The 25288-nt window shown below is 42.7% G+C and overlaps 1 protein-coding gene across 1 annotated transcript; it reads right to left on the reverse strand.

Moving 5' to 3' along the window:
• Window positions 1–51: 51 nt before the first annotated feature.
• Window positions 52–23387, reverse strand: LOC147880174 (uncharacterized). The gene is made up of 5 exons (XM_087371128.1): window positions 22908–23387; window positions 19017–19129; window positions 988–1106; window positions 628–701; window positions 52–462 (listed from the first exon to the last, which is right to left on the reverse strand). The coding sequence occupies exons 1-5, from the start codon at window positions 23134–23136 to the stop codon at window positions 437–439; spliced, it is 561 nt and encodes a 186-aa protein (XP_087227254.1). The 5' UTR covers window positions 23137–23387; the 3' UTR covers window positions 52–436.
• Window positions 23388–25288: the final 1901 nt, after the last annotated feature.

The following is a 25288-nucleotide window of genomic DNA, read 5'->3' on the forward strand; positions in this document are numbered from 1 at the left end:
AAAACCTAAGACTCTGGTCCAGAAGTTTTATACAAAGAACATAGTGAAGAACAATTCTGATATGAGGGGGCAAAAACAAGACCTGATACTTCTAGAGTCTTGATTAAAAGTACATAACATTGATTTTGTCAATAACTAATAGACATATAGACAGTACAAAGACATAATAGCCCATACGTATCCCTTCAATCAATCATCTTGAAGTGTTCTTGTACACTGTTTGAGCTATGGACGTGCACACTCTGCAAAACAATAAAAACCCTTGAAAGCTTTCCTTTCGAAACCTGGACATAATCAAAAAAGTAAAATTGGACATATCCTTCTTCAATAAAGGTCCTTAACGAAAGTCTGATTACTGTTATTCAAACCATTGATTGCATGTTCTGATAAAATAGCAACAAATGATGCTGAGTATTGTAGTGGAATGTTTCCACCATTACAGCACAGATTGATCACCAAGGTCTGCTCCAGAATAGAAGAAAGTACAACCAATCAACAAAGGTCATTAATGAGACCAAAAAAGTATAGAACACACCTGCTCACAATATATTTTTCTCAAAACCCTCAATCACATTTATTTTTTAGCAAACTCGAGAAAATTAATACGCCTTGAATACAGTTCCTTACCTCTTGGAGGAACAAGCACAACAGGACATGGACAATGATGTGAACAGTACTCAGTAACACTTCCTTGCAGCACACTGTTATTTTAAAATAAGGAAATCACGAACATGAGAATAAAGATCAATAGGATCCCAGTTCAACATTTTATAAGTTCCACATTTCTTAACTGTGGAAACAAACCCCTACAACATCTTCCTTAACAGTTACAAAAAGTTGAAATCAGAGCTTGACATTATTTCAAGTAAGACAAATACCTTGTCAGGGTACATAAATAACTAGCTTTTACTGTAAACTTGTAGCTTCTAATGTAAACTTTGAAAGAATACTGATGCATTCAAAGTTAGGAGATTCAATGAGGATCACCTCTTTAGAAAACCACGACTTTGAGCTCCAAGGACCACAGCGATTGGACTCATCTTCCTTGCCAATTCAACAATCATCTTCCCAACATCTCCAGACATGGTATGCAGTTCTGTCTTCACCTGTCTCAAGGTAGGAAGACATATTATTTTATAGTTAACTAATTAAAATTTCCGAGATATAACTTTTATTTGAATACATGTATGCAAGCTTGAATAAGCATACATGGCATTCTTAAAGCTTCCTATCATTGATCAGTCAAATACGTTACCACTGATGTTAAACTCTGCACCAGTTTCTCCTTCTCATAGAACCCTTGACCACTATGGAGTTTAAACAATGTTTATAGTAAATAGCACTAGACCCTTAAAAAGGTTAGTGATATGCCAATATTTGGATACACACTGTATGGGTGTACACTGTGCACACTTGGAAGGTCAGTTGGTCAAGTATGCAAGGTGTTCTAAGGCTACTTCTGCCAGGAGAATTCTTTTCCTCATGGAAAGGAGAGGCTGTCCCTTCTTCTCGAAGGTCACTACAGGTTTGATGTGGCACTTTCAGCGTCAGCCCTGGATCTTTACCGGGCTTTCTTGTTGCGTAGGGTTTGACCTCCTTGTAGTTTTCATCATCTTACGCATGTACTACTTTTTGCCTTGAGCACTTTGCTCTTGGCACTTTTTTCATACTTAATAGAAGTCTCTTTCATGGAAGAAAAAAGGTTAGTGATATCTATTGAAAACATATCACTAACGACTTCTTGATTATATTATACAAACCAATTCCCTGGAATGGACTTTATAACTCCTAGAATCAAGTGATGTCTCTACCAGATCTTACATAATAATATTGATAAAATCTAATTGCAATTAGGTTAATAATGGTGGAAAGATCAAAGAAAGACTACAAAATTCATTCAAAATGATGAGGAGAATATGCAGGCTGACAGAAGATTGAAGGTGCCACAAGGAGTAGAAGACAACATTTTGGAGGTCACAGGGGCACATCAAGGCAGCACCCTGCTACTAGATGACGCATACTGAGATCTGTTTTTGTATCAAGATTTTTCCCTTTTGGAGCATACTTCATACATTGTTCTGACTGCTCTACATGTTGTGCACTTCTCAGAATTATGGTTTTGTCTCGTATGAATTGTGTGTACATAGAGCGAGTCATCTCTATTAAGGTTGTATGATCTAGGGGAAGTATTCCATTATGAGGAGTAGGCTGTTAAAGGAAAAATCATTCCCCTCTTATGGGAAGAATTCGTCGACTTCCCAAGAAAACGACAAATGAAGCTCCTAACAAAATCCTCGGACCTAGACATTTTAGTTCGAAAGATAATGGTGGACTACCTTTTAATGTGTAGAGCAGAGAATGGCCAGCTTTGGCTTTCAATATCAGCTGCAATATTCAATCTTCATCCATGTGTGAAGATCTTCATGTGCAAGACTGTGTATCAAAGGTTATAACATTCTTTTGCGTGGTCTTTGTTTACCCTCCTCCTCCAATGCCATAGATGAAGTTAAGGCTAGCCACGGCAATCTCTGTCATCCAGCTGTCATGGTAAATGACACGACCCCGCAAGATCTAACCCTATCACTAACCTAGAATCTTGTCCTCAATCCAACCAAAATCATAGCGCAGGTGCCTCGATCCTCCCGACCACCCCCAAGCACGTGGGCTACAACTCAACTCACTCATCCATAGACCCGTATCTAACCCAGGCGTCCCATACCACCTGAGCCCATCCAGAGGACAGGACCTTTGATACACCACCTATGATCCGCCATGTAGATGGCCAAAGTCTCAGCCTAGGTCCAAGCCCCATCCATCAGTTGAGGAGCACTCAACTGATCTACACAATAGCACTGGCCCTCCCTCTATATAGAAGGAAACCTGCTATAGATAGCACAATGCTATGAATAGCTCCCTCCATATAAAGCGAGCACTATATATGAATCAATCTCTATATATAGCAATCTCAGCTAAAAATAGCCATCCGGTCCTATGCTATCCCGTAACCCATGTTCACCTGTTATCCAACCCTAGGTACACCATGCACATGACACTCTAAGAACTCACTCCTGAGTTCACTAGAAAGCCCGAAAACTCTCTGTGAAGATGAGTCAATGCCAATAACTATACTTTGACTATCACTTTGAGTGTGCTATACTTTCCGTGAGATTCCAATCAAAGGAAATCTAAGGCAAAAGCCACAATCTTTGATAACCAACTCCGTTGACATATCCGTACACAAGCATGGTAAAATCCGTACCTGAAGGTAAATGATTCTATCAACCTTATCTATTGAGTTCTAACTGGGAATTCGCAAAAAAATATTCATCATGCTGAATACCCTCGAACTCAAAATCTTAGATTAAGATCGAGGAATCATTGTTCGAACAACCCCATCAATTGAGCCCCTCGAGGTCAATTCCTGGGTTGCAATTTCTATCAACCCTAATTTATTGAATTACTTAGTATTCAGAAAAAGCCTCAACGGAATACCCTTGTAATTCAAATTATTGGGTTGAAATACATGACAGACTTTCCATCGCATAACAATTAGGTATCAGTTCATAACTCATGATGGAAGAATCTTCATCGAAGTATCAATGGGCAAAATTAAAACCAAAGATATGGTCCTTTGATCTATCCTCGGAATGCCCCTACATGAGGATAATCAATAAAAATTCAGTTGGCTAGATCCAGTCAATGGTACTGTTCTAGACATGTATATAGTCAACCATCATAGGGTAACATCCTATGTGATCCAAAGAGTACAAAAATAGACAATCCGAGATCTCTTAAAACAAGATCCACTATCGGATAGCCTATATAAACTTGTGCACAATAAACCGCTCCGATCATAGGATCATCCAGTTCTTAGGATCTCTTATCTAGGAACACCAAGTTCTTAACAAGGCACATCAAAAGGGATGTGGTAACCCTCCCTAAGATTGAGTCTAGACTATGGAGCTCCAAGGTTGAACCCAAAAAAAACATGGCTTCTCTCAGGGTAAAGAATCTTAGTCAGCCCTCGTAAAAAATCTAATCAAGTTGCCCCCAATTCCATTCAGCCTAGTTGTACTTCACCCTAGAGGTCCTTGGGTATTGTTTCACGCTCGATTATACCACCACATCAGAGAATCTTAAATGTAACATACCTTAGTATCCCATACCACCAAAGTATACTGCAAGTAAAAAACTCAGTGGACAATATGAGTGAATCAAGGTAGCCAATCCCTCTTCAACTCAGATGGAGTCAGGGTGGCAAATCCATTCTCAATCCTTTTCTTAATGTGATTATATCACCCCCTTGTGTTACAATACCCCAACCAATAGGTCAAAGAAGAAAACAAGCAGGTAGCATCCCTAACAACTCTTGAATCTTGACTTTCCATGACCTCCGGCAAAAAGAGTGAATATCAGAATGACCCCGCCTGTGGACATGATTCAAAGAAGGTATCCAACAAGACTCTTCCTGGTCTAATCAATAAGAACCTTCATATGTCCAAACGGTAACTCGAAGAAACGTCATAACTCACAATCACATCGAGATCAAAACTTCAAATAGAAACTAAATAGAAATCTATGCACCGAAATTCGAGAAAGGGAAATCCACGTGCCGTTGCTAAATCCAGTCTAATATGTAACAAATACTCATGCACCATTAATGTACCATATATCTAAAAAACTTCAAGATATATGCAAGAAAAGTATAATTTGAAAAAAACCCATCAAATTATAGATGCCACTAGTTACAAATCAAAACCAAATTAACCAAAACCTGGTCAATTTAATAACAAGACAGTTTACAATTCATACAAAATTGGGGAACATCTTGAACCAAAAGTGGTTCAAAAGATCCAGTCGAGCCAAAAATAATTGGGTGTCTGTCAAAACTGAGGATTTCAACTTCTTCATCACTTCTCAATAACTCGGAAGCGGTACGAAGACTAACAAGTTGTCTACATTTAGGACAACATGAGCCTTCTTCAATATATTTCTGGTACTGAGGGGTTTTATAGTAGTGAAGAGCTTCCCAGAGTTCATCCATCAAGGAATCCATCTCTCGTAGCAGGTCATGAGGTCTACGAGGAATAATCTCCGATGTAGCCTCGTCCTCCATCTCGATAAAACAATAATTCAACGTAGGTGTCTCGTTACTTTTATGTCCTTCCATGGCTGGAAGATATCTCGCACGGGAGAGGGACTAGAAGAAAAGCAACTGCGTCCAAGCACGTGCTCTACACACTAGCAAAAGAGAATCTGGTGCTGCGTGGAATCAAGGAAGAAGGTGGGTAGAGGACAGCAAGAAAGATGGCGGAATCTGATAGGCTGATCTCAGACGGAAAGAGGGTGAGAAATTCAACTTCATCCCAAAGCCAAGCGCCTGCCCCAATCATATCTCCATTGTCTTCGATGCCCGAATCTCCTAGACAAGCCGCTCTCTAGGCGTATGAATGCCCTCTCTTTCCTCCTACTTCTCAACTGCAGCAAATCTAGTTCTCTAGGGTAGGAATCTCATCCTTGAGAACCTAGAGCGAATTCTTTCCCTAACCAGCCCACTCTCGCGCGTCCCCATACACCCAATCACATCAACAACCCAAGCGTGGGAAGTTATAGGTCAGAAACAATCCATCCTCATATCTCTTGCTGATATCGTCTAGCCTTCTCAACGCCTACCCTTCTCAGGGAATCACAATTTCCAAACACGTAGCAACCGAGAGAGAGCACACAGCCTATGGACGTCTATTTCTTCCACAACTCTCCCAATCATGAGCGTGCATCATCAGCCAACGATTCAGCCCATACATGAGCGGAAATTCAGATTTGCAAGAGCAATCTCAAAAAACGTACCTGGAAGATTTCTGCATACCTCGCGTTGAATTCAATTGTGATAGGACGGCTCTGATCCCAAATGACACGACCCCACAAGATTTGACCCTATCACTGACCTAGAATCTCGTCCTCAATCCAACCAAAATCATAGCGCAAGCGCCTCAATCCTCCCAACCACCCCCGAGCACGTGGGCTACAGCTTGACTCATCCATAGGCCCGTATCTAACCCAGGCATCCCATACCACCTGAGCTCGTCCAAAGGACCTTCAATACACCACCTATGATCCACCATGTAGATGGCCAAAGTCCCAGCTTGGGTCCAAGCCCCATCCATCAATTGAGGAGCACTCAATTGATCTACACAATAGCACTGGCCCTCCCTCTATATAGAAGGAAACCCGCTATAGATAGCACAATGCTATGAATAGCTCCCTCCATATAAAGTGAGCACTATATATGAATCAATCTCTATATATAGCAATCTCGGCTAAAACCGACCCTATGCTATCCCATAACCCACGTTCACCTGCTATCCAACCCTAGGTACACCATACACATGACAGTATCAAAGTCCCTGACCCCCTAGAAGCATGCATCAAGCTGTACAAGGGTGGCCCCAAACTTTGCAAGTATGATCTGATGTGGGACCGATGGTGGATCATCCAAGCCAGAAGCTCTAATGAACTCCCAAAGATAAGATTTAAACACTATTCTCAAATACCTCTAGAATGTTGGTGGCCCATTCTTTACTACAAATGGAATCACTTTGTAAAAACACCCCCCCGAGGGCTTACTAACTGATGATGACTTTAGTTGATCTTCCTTGTTTGAAAACATCTTGCATAGCCCATACCGATACATTTCATGGATGGCTACTGCTTGGTTTAATTGAAAGGGAAGAGGGAATTGATCTCTTGGCACACTTGTTGAGAGCCTTGAAGTCGACACAAACCCTCCATCTGTTTCTCTTTTTCAGAGTGCTGACGACTGGGTCTCGAGAAACCACTCTGAGTTATGTACTCGAAATATGAACCTAGCATGTAGCAAGTTAGTAAATTCCTTCTTAAAAGCATCCACACAGATCTTTCCCAACCTCCTCAATTTCTGAGCCATGGGCTTGCTCCCTAGTTCCACATCTATCTTGTGCTTCATAACTATTACTGCTCTCATGTCTTTTCATTGCTTGATGAATGATCTTGAAGTTCTATCCAATAGATTTCCTTCTCACCTTCCACGAGCATTGGTCCAAGCATCTAGCTATTCGTTGTCTGTCACTTTTTCCTGTCTTAGTCTTGAACAGCAACCTCCTCGGCTACATCATAATGCATCCTTTCTTCCTCCTCGGATTCATCATCTACATTTATATCATTATCGGTGGATTTACGAATACTCATCGCTACTTCCTTCTTCGTTTAAGATCCTTTGTCTTTAACTAAAAAAGTTAACTGAATCCACCGTCCTTGATCCCCCAAGGTGAAGTTTCAAATCTTATACCAACCCCTCAAAGCATTGTTAGCTAACTTTATCAAATAAGGAGACAGCATGTAGTTGTCTAGGACAACTTCCCCATACCACATACTCACTAATGTCAATTCACCAAAGAACCTCCATCAATAGTGGACTTCCGGATTCATAAACTACTAATGATTATGTCTACCATTAAAGTAGCTTCACATCAATGGCTACCACCTTCGTATGTGCACTCTTTTCTTTGCATGGGTACCTAAGGCCTTGTTCCATTCCCTACTACCTTGTCTCAAGGCATAATCATCTTGCATAACCTTCCTCTTTGATTTCTTTACATGCTTGGCTTGTGACAGTCCTACATATCCTCACCCTAGCTGAAGGAAGTCCCCGCCACCTTCCCTTTTTCTTTCCTAGTTATCATGACCTCGGGTTTCTCTTTTTCATTACCAACCACCTCATGTCTTAGTAAAGGTGCTACCCTCAGTCCTGTTTTGGTATTTGCTTATTCCTTATGACGTGTTTATGTGCTCTTACATATCCCCACTCCTAGCATTCAAATTGAAAAATATTATCCAAGACTCAGAGTCCCAACAACTTTGGTTTTGGATTCCTTGATCTTTAGCTTTTACCATATGAAGTCTAAGATCTTCAAATTCAAAAAATCAAGTTTACCTTGATTCTTTGGTTCTCCCTTTGATGTTGTATCCATTTGTAGACCGCCTTGTTGCACCTTGGCGGAAGCCTCCTTCCTAATCACAATCTCAAGTGCCTTGTGATATGTCTTTGGACCTTTGGTTGACACCTTCGCCTTCAAAACGGGTTTCAATCCGGTTGCTCGAATCTAGTAAGAGCCCTCTAAAAGATCATAGTGGTAGGGAGAGAAGCAAGCTAACACTAGGAATGGAAATGAAAGATAACAAGCATAATGGAAATGAAATGGAAAGAAAATGAAAGCAATGGACAAGTACTCACATGATACCAAAAGAGCTTGATGTTGACTGATGTGATAGACAATAGACAAGAACAACACTATATAGTGTGCCACTAGACTCTAGAAAGTCACAATGTCTATGGGATATCTCCCAATATGACACGTGGCATGTCTAGGACTCACTAGACTATAAAACTACACCTAGAACACTCATTTTAGACTCACTTTGGCTTCATATTCCAACACCCCCCCATGAAGGCAAGGTAAGAGACTACTGGAATGGAACCAAGAACAAAACATGACAATGACAATCATCAAACTGTGCACCCTATGTAACTCAGAGGCTAAAGTCCGAGCGTGTTCAGAGGTTGATCCAAGCACTCTCATGGCTTGAGACTCAACATGCTCAGAGGCTCACGTTATAGCATGGCTACATGACCAGCTCATAGGTCTAGGAATACACCAACATTCTGGAACTCGGCCAAGCCTAATAATGAGACCTATCAAAGCCAATACATATATATCCCACAGTACATCCCCCCTTGGCTGCATAACAGGACATGTTAGAAAGCCACACCCCAAAATAGGAAAACCAATACATCTTTTTAGGAGGACTATCCAAGGCAGAGGACCTTTAGACTCAATGAAAACCAAACACTCAATACATATCATTTTAGGGGGACTACCTAGGGTAGAGGACCCCAAAATACATCAAGCTCTAGGAATAATAGATCAGAAACAAAAGTCCCAATCATCAGGTACATAGACCTCTAAATAGAGAGAGAGAGATCTCTGATGTCGGCAGTAACAGCATGAGTCAGTGTCAAAGCATCATCTTCTTCTTCGTCTTTACTTGTTGCAGCCCCAACCAAGTGGACATGATCCTTGTGTTAACAGTACAGTGGAGTCGGGAGTGTCTGCATACCGTCATTAAACTTCTCGAACGAAATGGTAGTTGATTTGAAAGACTCCATGGTTACAGGCAGCAGCTGCAAGAGAATGTCCGGCAAAACGAGCAAATGTGGCGCTGCAATCGAGGTTGGAGTAGCTACTGTTGGTGGCAGTCCAAAGGCAACATGTGCGAGGGCAGAGGTGACTACTAGTGGCGCTTCAATCGAGGGCATGAGAAGCTGGAGTTGGCACGCATTTCGAGGCTGTACGGGTAGGCGGGACTGCACGGCCTGCTTACAGCAGAGGGCTGGAGCAGTTGGAGGCGAAGCTACCAAGACGGCTGATGGCGAGGCCAATGAAGAGACCGTTGGCGAGGCATTTTGGGTCGGAAGGGTCAATGGACATTTTCCTTTAAAGGATCAATGTTTATATTAAATTTGTTTGGGATTCATGTAACTGGTCAAAAGGATTTGTCAAGGTCCTTGATGAGGGTGACAAGGCACACTGACTAGTTGGGTCTAAGGCTGTGGGTCTTAAATGCATTAAATGCATAAATGTGCCTAGGGACGAGTGAATAAATGGATATCCCAAGAGAGGGGTATATGGTGCATTTAAGAGGTACCCTAGAATGACGACATGTGGCAGGCTAGATCCATCTAGGGATATGTGGGCTCTGTGTGTAGCATGCGGGGGTTTTTTTACTTACGTATCTTTTGAGCTTGCTACAACAGGGAATTGGCTGGGTGGAACATAACTGTGCCAGCACCCGTGATTCCAAGTCAGTTCAGTTTTGGTACGCAGGTTTTGGGTCTTGGTATCAGAGCATTATGGGTCACAAAATGGGAATTGGAACGATAATATGACAACGTAGATTTGTTGGAGGTGGAGCGACACTTTGCTTAGAAGTGTAGATTACATTGAGGCTGTTACGGTCGTGAAGGATCTAAGGGTGGTTGTGGTGTACAAGTGAAGTGACTCCTCCCAATCAGGGTCGAACCAAACAGTATATCCAACGATGCCCAAACGAGTCTCTGCAGTTAGTCATGCGATGGCTGGTGTTACGTGGTGGTTCATGTGTTGAGAGCTTCTTGACTAAGTGATCGTTTGCATTTGGTTCGCCAACAGTGGGTGTGCGTTGGAATAATGGATGTTAACGAAGACGCATGGCGAGTCAACACAGCAACACTACAGGTTCCGTTGGTTAGTTGATGATCTCATAGAGCCTTTGTATGGTGGCTCAACAAAGCGGAATCATATGTTGATGTCTAATTGAAGAGAGCCATGGAAAATAGTGCTCGTTCAATTTGAAGGTGATACGACTAACGGCTGCCAGCAACGAGATGATTCTACAAGGGTTACGTACAGGGTTACGTGTGATCCTTGCGTACAATGGGCTAGACCGTGAACATAATTGAGTTTTGAGAAGCACTGCGCTTGATCGAAATGTATTGTTTCGTTGGTCTGTGAGCTCATGGAAAGGGTTGGCAGTCCTGCATGTTCGTGGTCACAAAGCAGATTATAATACGTACTAGGGTGGCTTACGGGGACAAATTGATCTTTCCATGCAACGTGAATGACCAGGGAGCTTTCTATGCTTTTTAAGATCAATTGTGGTATATGTTCATTCATTTTGCCTTAGGAATTTGAGGTTTCTGAGATTGCAGGAGTTTCCCTAGCATGGGGGAAAGCGGTTTTGAGTTGCAATTTGGTACATGCCTGGTTAGTTGTAATTTTGGAAGTTGGACTTTTGATTGTAAGAGTGGATCCCGTAGAGTCGAGAGTCCGGCCAATCCCGTAGGTGTCACACCCAACAGGCCATACACTGTCTGGTAGAATTGCATTATTAGAGGATGCCGTGCAACAGATTTTAGCTCAACAATTGCAAACAAATGTAGGGCAATCCGAGCTCAGAAAAATGGTTCATAGTATGTCTACTAGACCATCTCATGTGAAGAGAAAGGTAAAGCTCCAATGGAACCTGAAACCAATGTTCATACGGTCGAGCCTAGGAGGGCTAAGGTGCCTAATATTGCCAATTATAGGCCAAATAAGTATTTTGGTTAGATGTCTGACCATAGTTCCGATATCATAGAGACCTGGTTACACAAATGGGACAACGTCTTCGCCATTTGTGAAATCAAGAATGATATGAAGAAAATCCGCGAGGCCACCCACATGTTTAATGAGAAAGCGGATAGATGGTGGATAAACAACAGAAAGATGAAGTAGCATCCACTACTTGGAGGGGTTCAAAAAAGAATTTAGAAAATACTTCTTACCTCCTAATGAACCATCCCGAGCTTGGGATTAGTATCGAAACCTTCGTCAGAGAAATTTATCAACGGCGGAATACACTGATAAGTTTAGAGAAAGTGTAATGAAAATTTATGAGCCTCTACCTCAGTCGGTGCAGGTAAAAGATTTTATCTTTGGACTGAATGATCGGATAAAGATGAAAGTTCGGGCTCAGTATGCGAAGACGCTAGATGAAGCAATTGTCATAGCCCTGAACTATGAGGATACCAAAGGGAACAGACCAAGTGGGTTTGTGTAGGTTGGGACTTGGTATGAGTACCCGAAGAAAACTGGGTTTAAGAAGAAGTGGATTAGCAAAGGGAGTGCCTCATGGCCTAGTGGTCAAGCCAAGCAGGCAAAGCCAGTTGAGACTCCTAAACCAAGTACCACCATTGGAGTCAAAAGAAAAGTAACACCAATGGCATCCAAGGCTTGGTCGAAGTCTTCTTTGAACCCAGAGCAAAGAGAAAAAGTGAGGAGAGAAGGCTTGTGTTTTGGATGCCCTCAGCCTCATCAATGGAAAGATTGTCCACGAAACAAGAATCGTCAGATGGCTGAGACAGTGATCTTAGAATGCAACATGGAAATGGAGGAAAGTCCCAGAGCAGAACAGATGCAAATTCAGCTAGCGGGATCTTCTCAAAGGTCAGTACATGTTTTGTTATGTGTGTCTATTGCTAAGCTAGTAAACAATGCAGCGGATAATATCCTATCAAAGCCCGCAGCAACGGGATATGCAACCTTTAACGATACAGAGTTAATTAAGATGAAAGGCCAAGTAGCCAATCACGACGTCATTGTGTTGTTTGACTCAGCGTCAATGCATAATGTAATTAACTCCAAGCTTGTAAAGAAGCTGAAATTAAAGACTAGCCCATCTGACTATGCATACACAGTCAGCATGGCAGACGGAAGTTTAACTGAAATATGGGACCAAAGGGTTACCTTGTTGGAACTCCGAATTCAGGACTATGCAGAGAAGCTTGATTTTGAAATTACAAAGCTTGCTCATGCAGATATAGCCCTAGGTAAGGCTTGGCATTCTAGGAAGAATCCAACTATAGATTGGAAAAAGCACATTTATCAGTTCAAGATGAATAATGTGATGTATGTCTTACGAGGTGAAAAAGATATACCTCAAGGACCGTTGGTTTCCATAACGAAAGTTCAAAAAGCTCAAGAAGAGTTTTTGTTTCGATACCTTTAGCTGTATCTCAGAGATACTCATCACGTATATTCAGCACATGTAGTAGGGACAGTAGACCTCCAGCAACTCAAAAGCACAAGATTTGGAGTCGGGAGGGGCTTGGTTGTTGGGATAGAATATGGCTAGGGAGGATCAACATGAGAAATCGACGGGGTGGGGCATGAAGGAAGAGAGGAGGAGGGAGGGGGGATCATTAGAGGGAAAGGGCTAGTAGAGCACATTGAAGGGAGTCAAATTTTCATTACTAGGTTGGTCCAACGATGGTTGTAAAGGAACATGTAGCAAGCTATCTCTAGGAATGGAAAGGAAAGATTGCAAGCATAATGGAAATGAACTCAAATGGAAATAGGCAATAGCAATGAACCAAAATACTCACATGTAGATAGCTTGATGTTCACTAATATGAAAAGACTCAAGACAAGTACAACACTAAATAGTGTGAGCCTCTAGACTCTAGAAAGTCACAATGCATATGGGATAATCTTCCATATGACGTGTGGCACTGTCTAGGACTCACTAGACTATAAAATAAGTCCTAGGGACCTAGGACACACAAATACACTCACTTTGACTTCATATTCTAACATCCCCCCATGAAGGAAAGGTGAGGGACTACTGAAATGAAGCTAAGAACAGAACATGACAATGATGGAGTCTACTGCTCTATGCACCCCAAGTAGCTCAAAGGCTCAAATGAAGCATGGCTACTTGACCCAACAAATCGGTCTTGGGAAATGCACCAACATCCTAGAACTCAGCCATACCTGATAGAGAGACCCATCAAAGCCAATAGAAAGGCTTCCACAATACATCCCGTCCTGGCTTCATAGCAAGACTTGCTAGGAAGCCACACACCACTCATAAAGGAAATAAAACATCATTTGAGGAGGACTTTCCAAGGCTGAATACTTGTATTGACTCAAGGACACAAGAATCATTATTATAAGCATTTTTTGGGGACTACCCAGGGCAGAGTACCCAGGCACACATAGAATAGATCAAAAACAAAAGTCCCGATCATCAGGTACATAGACCTCTGAATGGAGAGAGAGATCTCTGATGTTGGCAGTAAGAGCATGAGCCAATGTCGAAGCACCATCTTCTTCTTCGTCTTCACTTGTTGCAGCCCCAACCAAGTTTGCCTGTTGTTGCTTGGCAAGCTTCTGAAAGTAGTGACCGTCGGTGTGACCAAGCTTCCCACAGTGATTGCATTTGAAAGCCTTGAATTTGTCTTTGCCTTTGCCCTTGGAGTACAGTACAGTGGAGTCTGGAGTGTCTGCATACCGTCTTTCATGATCAATGAGCATACCAACCATATCATGATAACCCATTTGTGTCACACGCAATGCTGGTATGATCTCCCGGTACTTAGAAATTTCCTCAATGCTCGAGAGGAGCACAGCAACTTGATCATCTTCCCCTACAGGGGCCTTCTAACTAGCAAGCTCAGTGACAAAGGATTCCATATGATTCAAGTGAGCAAGAAGAGAGTCTTCATGCTCATTTGCAGCTTGAAGAATTCCTGTCTAAGGAATACCTTTGAATTGATGATATTATTGCCGAACAATTCTTCAAACTTAGCCCATAAGTCGTGAGCAGTGGAGTCAAAATCAAAATGATGAATAACTTCATCACCCAATCCCAAACCAATGAGAGAAAGAGCTTTGTCATTCAGATTCTCCCAGTGTGCAATTTTCTTTTCATCTGATTGTGGCTTTTTCTCCTTGCCACTAACATGCCACACTCCATCTTTCATAAGTACAAGAAGCATCTTTGTTTGCCATGTAGGGAACCAGAAAACTTCTCGAACGAAATGGTAGTTCATTTGGAAGACTCCATGACTAGAAAAGAGTAGAAATGCAAGTGTAACTATGGAAAGATCACCTTGATAAGTTCTTCATGAGCTGGAGCAGGTCTGGAACTTCTTCATGGCAGACAAAAGTAAAAGGACAGAAACTGTAAATTCAGTAGAGCAGCTCCAAGAGAATGACGGGCAGAATACGGGCACCAACTTGCGAGCAGCAGCTCCAAGAGAATGTCGGGCAGAAGGAGCAAATGGCAGGCATGTCGCATCAGTACGGGCAGGCTGGAGCTGTCCTTACTGTACGGAACAGTCCGTACAGCATGTACGAACTGTACGGCAGGCTGTACAGCCTGTTGTACGGCCCTGGTGCAGTACGGACCAGTTCATACAGTCCGTATGGCATGTACGGCTTGTTTGCAGCGGGCTGGAGCAGTTGGAGGCGAGGCTACTATGGCGATGCATTTTGGGTTGAAGAAGGGATAGTTGCTGGCGAGGTAAATCTGCTCCAAGTTAGCTCCCGTTGATGAGGCTTGGGTAGGAGGAGAAGAGAGCAAGAGGTTAGCCTTCCAAGGAGGATAAGGTAGAGTAGCTTCATTGGCCTCCCTCACCTCAACCTCTTGGAAGGGAAGGGAAAGAGAGACCAGGGCTAAGAACATGGCTCTGATACCACATGAAGGAACATGAGCAAGCTATCTCTAGGAACGGAAAGGAAAGATTGCAAGCATAATGGAAATGAACTCAAATGGAAATAGGCAATAGCAATGAACCAAAATACTCACATGTAGATAGCTTGATGTTAACTGATATGAAAAGACTCAAGACAAGTACAACACTATATAGTGTGAGCCTCTAGACTCTAGAAAGTCACAATGCATATGGGATAATCTTCCATATGACACGTGGCACTGTCTAGGACTCACTAGATTATAAAATAAGTCCTAGGGACCTAGGACACACAAATACACTCACTTTGACTTCATATTCTAACAAATTGCACATGGGCCTCCCCTAGAGAATTAAGAGGGCTTTGGCTTAGGGCTAGAGCTCTTTGAAGATCCATAACCATCTAGTCCTTGGACTTTTGTGTTCAATGGGATCTCTTTCTCGCGTTCTTGGCCATGTACTTGCTCTTCTTCTTGCCTTGCACCTTGGACCAGACCATAGCCAAGGAGATGGTCATTGGATAAAGAGAATGAGAGTGAATTTGTGGTAAGGGGAAATGGTCATTAGGTAGGGAGATAGAGAGGGACCCTGTGGTAGGGGGCTAAGCTCAGATGACATGGAAGTCCATCCTTTCCCTATAGGCTGCATCGTGTGAAGCAAGAGTAAGCCTTGGATATGTGGATGAACTCTGTCTAACATAGGCACCACACAAGTAACTAGTGCATTTGCTCTCAACTCAAAGTCTCCAATAGGCTCTTAGTGATGGAAGGGAACCCTACCTTGAGTACTCCATCATCTATGAGTACTAAAGCCACTATTAGGCAATGCCAAAAACTCATCAATTAAAAGAAGAATGTCATGTATTCGAGAAGCACAGTTGGGACGGGAAGATTGATAGAAAACACTAGCACATAGTATTTTTGTTTCCATGTGACCCACTATACACCAAGAGAGGACCAAAGGTGATCCCAAGTAGGCTAGACCTCATTGTTTAGGAGTTGGGTAGTCGCCATAGGTAAACTGGAGGAATGAAGTCCTCTCCCATAAATGGTGCCCTCCTAAATGCGGTCCCCTTTAACTACAAGCTGTAGCATTGACGTTGTGAGACCAGCAATGCATCCCACCACAATTGGACCTTGAAGCTCTTACAAAGTGTGCTCTACTTGGTTGTTTGCTAGTCCTCATGGGAAAAGGAATATCTTGATAACACAAGGATTCAAGGATGCTGCCATTTGATTTCCTCTATCTGCTCTATATAAGAGTCTAGACCTTCAACAATCTATGACACGTTCATCCAAAGTAAATTGAAAGGCTCCACCTGCCAAGTCAAGAGAATACAACTGCAACAACAACATATGCTCATCTGGCTAACCCTCAAACACTCTTGAGTAGCCAATGCATCTTCATTGTCACTCACCAAAAACCCATTCCTTCTCTTCTCAATGTCACATCATGATGATGATATAGGATGAAACTCTTCAACTAAGATATGACACTAGCTTGTATGGTCCAACTAGAACCAACTAGAGCATTTATGGGAAAGTCATGAAAGAATGTCCTTAGCCTAACCTACAACTATGCATCTCAAACATAAGTGTAAACCTTGGTTGCATTTATTAGTACAAAGAAGCACGACTGCACCACGTGGCCGCCTGATTGCAATAGAGTAGTAGTACGAAGACGCATGTCGTAGTAGTGTTTGCACCTTGCAACCGTGACCTTTGGCCTCTGGTAATACCTCCAGAAGGGTTGATCCCCCACCTAAGACAAATACAAAGAACTCGAAGTAACAAGGCAAGGTATGGAGGCACAATGGCAAGAGACTATTAGAGAGTCGACAAATAGAAGGTCATGTTGAGGAGAAAAGACTGCATACAGCAGCAACAAGTATGCTGAAATGGTAACATTATGAAGAGAATCAGGAAGAATATAACTAAACATGGAGTCCAACCTAGAATAGATAGGCAATAGTGTTTAAGAATTGAGGGACCCCTCTCCAAATGAGGATTGCCAAAAAGTGCTGTACTAAAGGCCAAGACAGGAGACAGACACCCAGTGGAGACTCAAGTGAAGATATATTGCTTGACCTCAATGTCACCTTTCAATACACTAAATAAACACTCTCCAAATTGTTGGAAAGGTCACCTCCCCATCTGTAAGCCCCCAAATGAGGAGTGCGTGGGGGAGGGAGACCTAGGGCAGGATGTGCCCAATGAGAGATTACCTGGATGTGTGGATCTGGGACAGATCTGGAGCATTCATGGTAGGTGGGGTATCCCAAGGATGAAAGGCTACATCAGGAGCAGCTCATGTGCAGGAAGATGGCAGGGACATAGTGTCTTGGATCAGGCCTGGCATGAAGCACTCAGTGGACTGCAGCAAGACCCTGATGATGGCACGGTACAGGCAGGTCAGGACAGCAGGACCTGTACGGACAGGTACGGCCCCTATACAGCAGCATGGCAGGTGTCTACAGGCAGGGACACGACCTGCAAGCAGAGCTGGCACATGGCGCAGCATAGCAGGAGCAGAGGCGTGCCTTGTGGGCAGGATTGCGACCTGCAGAAGGGCCTGGAAAAGGGCCGGACCTATGGGCCTGGACCCTGCACTGGAAGGGGCCAGCAAAGGGCCCTTATATAGGGCTGGTTGGGCTGAGCCAACCAGGTCGGTTGGGCCAGCCAACCTAGTCTGTCCAGTCGGCCCAGTCAGAGCAGACTGGTCAGTATTTTTGCCAGGCCTCAGGGCCTATAAAAGGAGAGGCTTCAGGCCTCATTTCTTATCCAGCAGAGCAGCTTTGGAGGAGCAGACAGGAGCAGCAGATAGGGCTTCCTTGGGCCTTTTCCCAGGAGGTGAAGGAGACCTAAAGAGTGCTGCAGACTTAGCTCCAGGGAGAGGCTGAACCTTGGCTGTTTTCTAGGGCAGCAAGGTGCTGAGATCATCATACCTTCTGGAGCAGCCATTCACAAGCAGGTTGGAGCAGTGGAACAGGGACCTGTGTGCTGCAGACAAAGCTTGGCAGAGGCTGCCCACCTAGGCTGATTCACAGGCAGTAAGGTGGAGAAGAACACACTGGACGGAAAGTCTACAGACGCTCAAGGTGGAGCACGCGGATTCGAGTCTAGCGATAGCCAGCAGATAGGAGAAGGACCTTGTGGTAAGATCAGAGGACCACATCATTGGTGGGACTCTGGATCTGTCTCTTTTGTATTGTGTCCATAGTTGTGGACGGAAATATATATTTTTTGGTGGTTTCTCTATCTGGTTGGTTCATTGTCTATTGATGAGTTTGCACACCTATTGTATGCACATAAGTAAAGAAATCTGTGATTCCACACCCACACCGCACACTGTGTGAGCTCCTGGACATTACTATAAGTCTTCCGCTGCATGTACCCTCTGTTGGGTCATTTCTAACACAAATCCCATATTCTCATAGTACATGCCCCCTCATCTCATAATACTCCTAAAAGGCCTAATAATCCTACACCCTACAAATGCACAGCAACTTAGTCTGACAAAAGTGTAAACTCAGCTTGCTTCATCCCCCAAAATTATGGTCTCAAATTCACTTTTAAAAATGACATATATCAGTCATTCAAAACACTCAGCATCCTCAGAGTACAACAGTTTAGCTGAGAAGCACAAATAGATCTGCTTTTAAGCTTAGAATATAGAAGTGAAAATATATAATCCAAAGCACTTTATAGATGCTTCATCTACTAGAATTCCAGATTAGACCCTGCAAATTGAGGATTTAACTGTATGTTTCCCAAGACATGCCACAATATCATAATCAGAAATACTCATTGAACATGATTCATGAATTGGTGCAGACTTCTGAAAACCAACCATGAAAGTCAAACATCCTCATGGAATAAAGATAAACTTTGGTATAATAAATAATATATATCAGAAAGATATGACAAACCATAGCCGCTTCATATGCCTCCAAAGCTAAGTGCTCCATAAATGCTGATGTAGCCTCAGATAGAGCCTGTTGCAATCCCTTGGGGGAATGGTCTGATTGATCTGCAGCAGATTCTGTGCCATGTGATAAACAGAACCATCAGTCAGCAGCAAGGAATGTTTCATACAAACGGAAACTTGTTACGATAATATCAACAACTGACTTATAACCATTTGGGCAATAGAATGACTTCCTTCTAGTCCGTTCACATCTACAACAGCTCAGTAAAACCTTTGCAGAACACGTATCCTATCCTCTTCTTGACTACAAAGACCATCAGCACTAACTCTTTGGTCATCTTGCTGCCCTCCCTGCCACTCTGTCTGCCTGTACTACCACTTCATCTACTCCCCCGCTGCATTATCTGCCCTTCCTGCCACTCTTTTCTGCTGTTCTACCTCTGTCCGGGCTCTAGAGCAGTCGTTTTCCTGCCTCAACCTTCTTCCTCAGTCCAAAGTCACTTGAGTTCTTCGTCTGCCAGCATCCCCTCATGCCAGAGGAACATACTTGCCGTTTGCGTACCCGTTAATAAAAATCCACTACTAAGGCTGTTGACCATGGATCGAGTAGTTTTCTCCATAAAATATAAAAATTAAAAAGTATGTCCTACCCTTGGATGCCATGGAATTTGCATCCTTATGTGGTATCATGCACACCAACTCTTGGAGGGTCGATTTCACATTTCATTAGTATACTATCTTTGAAATTATGTGAGGACATTCCAGTTGATTGTAAAAGACACATTCCATTAGTATACTATCTTCGAATTCAAGTGAGAGCATTCCACTTTACTGTAGATATTACAATATTCCATATCAAAACTAATTTGTATGACCGACGACAAATTCTACATGAAAACTGACACATACAGCACATCACAAATGCCTCCTTTGTGAACTATGAATCGATGGAATTAAGACCTCACCAATGACATCCACCAGAATTCTGTTTTCATCTCCAAGTGACACATCTTGAGGTTATCCAATGGTTGGATTGACTTACAGCAGTTCATGGTGCTCATGTGCACAAAATCGCTTTGATGTAAACATAATGTAAAACAATCTATATTTTTTAGATTATTTTCTTAGTGAGCCATATTCTGCATGAATTTTCTCTCTAGTTGGTAATTCTTGCTAAGCTAGGCTGCTATTTCTTTTTACAATTGCAGACAATGTTTAATGATCTGTGTGCTACATATGCTCCTGTGTTATTTGATTCTCTTGCTGAGCTGGACTGATGTCCTCCATCTCTGCTCTCGGTTTGTATGTCCATTGGCTCTTGGTCTTGAAATTCCTTTCATAGTGAGGTACTTGATTCACAAATTCAAGTAGAACCAAATCAAATGTTTTCATCCTTGAGAGCGCTCATCCCAATCAAGTGTTCCACTATAGATTCACCTCCTTCCATTTAAACACGTTTTCAAGTTGACTCAAATTAAGCTTGATCAGTGTCTGATCAGCCCATACATTTTCGGCGACTGTCAGGGTCATTACTTGAGCAAATAGCATGTCTTTGAGACACATGACGAGAATGTCCAATGCTATGGAATTCTCCTTGTCATGCTCTGTGTCCTACGGCATTCACACCGAATGCTGTTCACCAAGGCTTTGAATACTGCCCACGAGTGTGTCAAAAAGAGTTCCTTAAACGTGGCCAGGGGAGTCCAATAATTTTCAGTGAAGACAGCTTTGAAGCTGATCAAGGGACAGCTTTTCTATGTCTCCCTGAAGTGTGGTAATAGAGATATATGACAGCTTTGAGATTTATGCCTAAAGGGTGGGGGGGGTGGGGGGGGAGGGCATAGACCTTGAAAGAGTTTTAGGAACTGAAAATTCCTTAGTATGCTTTAAATTCAAGGGTAATTAGCATAATATAGCAGTGTTATCTTGGTACATGACGGTGGCATAAGGATATAGGCCAAATGAGACTCGAACACTCTTGTTAGTTGATGCTGAGGGTCAATGGAACCTCAAGATGTCTAACCCAAGGATAGTGACAACTAGAGAATAATGATGACTTAAAGTTGAGACCAGAGCCCAAAGTAGACCTTAAGGCAGATTGAAACTCGCAGTAGAATCAAGAATCAAAAAATGGAAAACATGCTACATGACGTGGCTTGTGCATGGTTGGAGGTGGTTGAGAACTTTGAGGCTTGCTATAAGAAGCTTAAGGGAGAGATTCAAGAGAATTCTAAAGGAGAAGTGAAGAGCTCTATAATTGTACAGATTCAAAAGGAAGTAAAGGAGCAAGTTGAAAGGCAGCTCAACTCAAAGAAAATTGAGATTGGAGGACTACCAAACAATTGGAACATAGTAAAAGATTCTACGATGAGACCTTCGAAAAACTCAGCAAAGCTCTACCAGAAATTGATTGGGAAGATGTAAATTTTGAAGTTGGTCAAGGAGGAGCTCACTAAATTCTCACTTTCAGCATAAGAAAGGAAAGAACAAGTATTTTTTGATAGTCCAACAAGTTGAAACGACTTCCCGTGTGGATTGCAGAGGAACTCACAAAAAAAAACACTCTCATCAACCATCTTGAGCAGCCTCTCTCCGAGCAACCCTGAATATGTACCCAAAGACATTGACTACTACCTTGATTGGTGTGCTCTTGGGATAGAGCTTTCATGGCCTTTTGTAATTATAAGCAAGCTTTTTGGAGCCCCTGTTGATGGCAGAAAGTTCTCCTTTTGGGCTTGAAGCACTTGACATGGCGAGCATTTCTGATCTCACTTCTACAGAGAGCTTTTGCACCTCACTTCTTCACGATTACTTGAGCCTTTTTTTGGCGAGCTTAGAAGCCTCAATGACCAAACAAGAGCACACAAGATGTCAGGCTCCCTCAAGATCTGAACGCCATGCAGGTATGCAGAGCTCGATCAACACAACAGTACAACTATTACCTACAATGTAAGAAGTAAGGTAATAATACAACCCATTAAATGGATGATAAACATGGGCGTGAAGATGATTCACAAAACCCTCATGTCTTGTGTACTTGCTGGACGGAAGGTATAAAACGTAGGTAATTATGTTTTGAGTTCATATGTTTTAAGAGATCCTTTCATTAAGGGGCAGCATCTTTTTCTTTAGGCTTTCCCCTTACAATGTTTTCACACATATCGTTTCCTCTTTTTTATTTTTATTTTTATTTTTATGAGAGGATGGAGAAGCAACGACCACAATCATACATGCAAAGTCAGTGTTCCATTCCCAAGGCCACCATAGACAAAAAAGAGAGGTTTCTCAGGTGCCAGACTGTGGTATTACTAGGCAATGTGCCATTATTTTTTTTCAATCAGCGTAAAGTATCAGGGTCGCTTCACTTGCCTTCGCCCACATATCGAGAGATCATTGCTGGCGTCCCATCAGCTACTACTTTCTTGATTTTGTTACTGAGTTCAAGTTGATCGTTTTAAGCTCCCAACTTCATTTTTGTACCAAGGGTTTCAACTCGTGGCTTTTGCATTTCCTCCCTTCGCACTTCCCCACTTTTGGTTATTATGTATAATTCTTGTAAAAGGCTCTTACTCCAAAAAGACTATACGTGACCCAGGATTCCCAATGTAGCCTTTACATGACAGTCAGTCAAGGAGATTACGTTTCAAATTAGCGTCGGAATCCTGTGAAATTTGCTGCTACTGACCTGGGCTTTAAGTTTGTCAAAGAAGACTAATTATTTGGGGATGGCCTCGGGTGAAATAAAAAGTGTTATAGTTAAAGTGCCGATCGACTGTCAACAGACTTTCGGTAAACATGGAAAGATTGAAAACATCGAAGCAATGCATGCAGGCGCATGAGCATCGGAGTTTATTGCCAACACCAAAGGTACAAAGAGTTAGAAACCATTAACTGGGAAGAACGTATACAAGATGAAGGGTGTCGGCGAGACGGCATAGATGTGCAACAGCCCAATCGAAAGCGTGCTTGCTGTTAGGAGAGTTGTCCACAGCAACAAGAATGTCTCGCCCGCGACGCCTCTCGCCTGTCTCTCGCTCGAGCTCTATGTTGCCATGCTCCTGGGGATGCAACGAGGGATCCTCCTTCCCCTCTCGAGATGCATCTTCGTACAAAACGTCCATGGTCCTTTCTCCTATCCTGTTAGAGCAACAGACTGACGAAGAGGAAAGGGCAATGGATTCTTCCCGAAAGGCTGCGACTCCCAAGAAAGCAACGATGATAGAACAATGGGGAATCGCTGCTGAAGAAAGGGAAAGTTGACGGCAAAGACGAAAGGCGCCCAAGGTTTCTTAGATCGCCGATAGTTTCCATGTCGAATGGTGACTGCTCTGTCTTGGAAAATTGATTGCGAATAGTAGACAACTTGGGCCATAGGATTTGTGGCACTCCTTCTAAAGAAGATTGCCTTGGTGCCCTTGAGGGTCAACATTCGTCACAAGACATCGCCCCTGAGCTTGGAAAATCTCTAAAGCCCATAGTCACTTTCTTTCAAAAGAAAATGACTCGTCGCTTATGCCACTCTCCATTTCTTTTTGCCACAAAATGCTCCCAAGGCCTTTTCACTAATATCATCATGTAATGAAAACACAAAACCCCATAATGTAATGAAAACACAAAACCCTATATTGAATGGGCTAGTGGTTAGAGCTCTGCTCTCTTATCTAAGAGGTTGCGTGTTGTCCCATATTTGGTGGTTGGTGCATTTCTTCCATTACAATTTGTCTAAAGGGTTAAGTGATGGATAATTTATTTTGATAAAAGAGGTATCCATCATTGCATGAATAGTCCAACATAGGATTCCAATTATTATTCTCTAATTTGTTCCATATATTGGAAAAGTCTAGATCGTTTTGATAAGAATTCTTCATACCTTCAAAAGGCTGGGTCTCTACAACAGTGATGTGATTAATACTTGGCTTTCTGCTAAGAGCATCACCAACTACATTTTCTTTTTCCAGGCTGATACTGAATCAGGATGAAAACTCTGTATAAATGATGTCCACTTGATGTGCCTATCGGATAAGGAGTGAATTTTCTTGTGATTACGTGTCGTGATGATGTATTTCACACATTCACAATTACAATCACAGCTTTATGCTATCAGGTTGCCTTGACCTAGAAATCGGATACATACCGGCGATAATAGTAATACTATCGACGGTATCTAGGTACCGGTGGTAGTGCTAATAGTATCGCTGGTAAACTAACACATTATTACCGGCGGTAATAGTGACCATATTGTCGACACTTTTATTACCGCCAGTAGTTTAAGTATAACCATCGGTAGTGGTATTACAACCGGCGGTATTAATCTTTTTACTGTTGGTAGTACTATTGCTACCAGGCGGTTATACTTAAACTACCGGCGGTAATACTACCGCTCGAAAATATATGCCAACTACCGGTGTCATTGTCCACTAACAGTGGATTGAGAAGAGGTAAAAATCCTCCTCTCTCCATGTCTTGGCCGAGGGGCCTGGTCCAGGAAGTGGTTCCTGGTCCCGCATCCTGAATAGGACAAGGGGCTAATTGGGACCACGATTCGGAACTAGGTTTCCTTGGCCCTCCACTTAAAAGGGGGAAGGGGGGGGTATCAAAGTTTGCAATCTGAAGGTTAGAATGACCTTGTGAGCTGAGTGTAATGGGAGACAAATGCCATGCTTTGGGTTGATACCTTTATTGGGAATGCAGAGACCCGCTTCAACGAAGCATGCAATGTAGACCCTACTCTTGCACAAGAGTTTGATGTCTTCAAATTAACACAATGGACGAGTGTATGGGCCAAGCACAAGAGTAAGGTCGTTGCGTCAGATCATTGTGTCATAGTGGCTAAGAGCTGGGAAAAGAAGGCTGCAGCGGCTTATGGGTGAGCTACATCCTTAGCTGTAGATGAAGAGCAGTTAGCCTCTACACCCTCTCAACCATTGAGAGGTGATGAGGTTCGAAGGGCACAACACCTAGCTAGTAACATAGACAGAGTGTCAATCTTGGCCTATGTCACAGAGAGGGAGATCGAAGTTGGCAAGGAAATTAGCTCAAGATCCTATGGCACTGTTTTTAAAGTGCGGTTGGTAGGAGCTGCAGGGTTGCCATATCCCGTGGAATATGCCGAAAAGAAGTACAAGGGCAATATTGGGACGTGCACACGAGAAGCAAGGAGAGAACAACTCATGCAGATTTTACACCCAGTCCTTGTATGTGTGATTGCAACAACCCAAGAAGAGCCACTGTGGACCATCACACCATACTTTAATGGCAGTAGCTTGTTGCAGT

This window comes from Dipteris shenzhenensis, chromosome 32 (genome assembly GCF_047967505.1).
Source record: "Dipteris shenzhenensis isolate YYH24624 ecotype China chromosome 32, Dip_SZ_1.0, whole genome shotgun sequence".
Taxonomy (NCBI): domain Eukaryota; kingdom Viridiplantae; phylum Streptophyta; class Polypodiopsida; order Gleicheniales; family Dipteridaceae; genus Dipteris; species Dipteris shenzhenensis.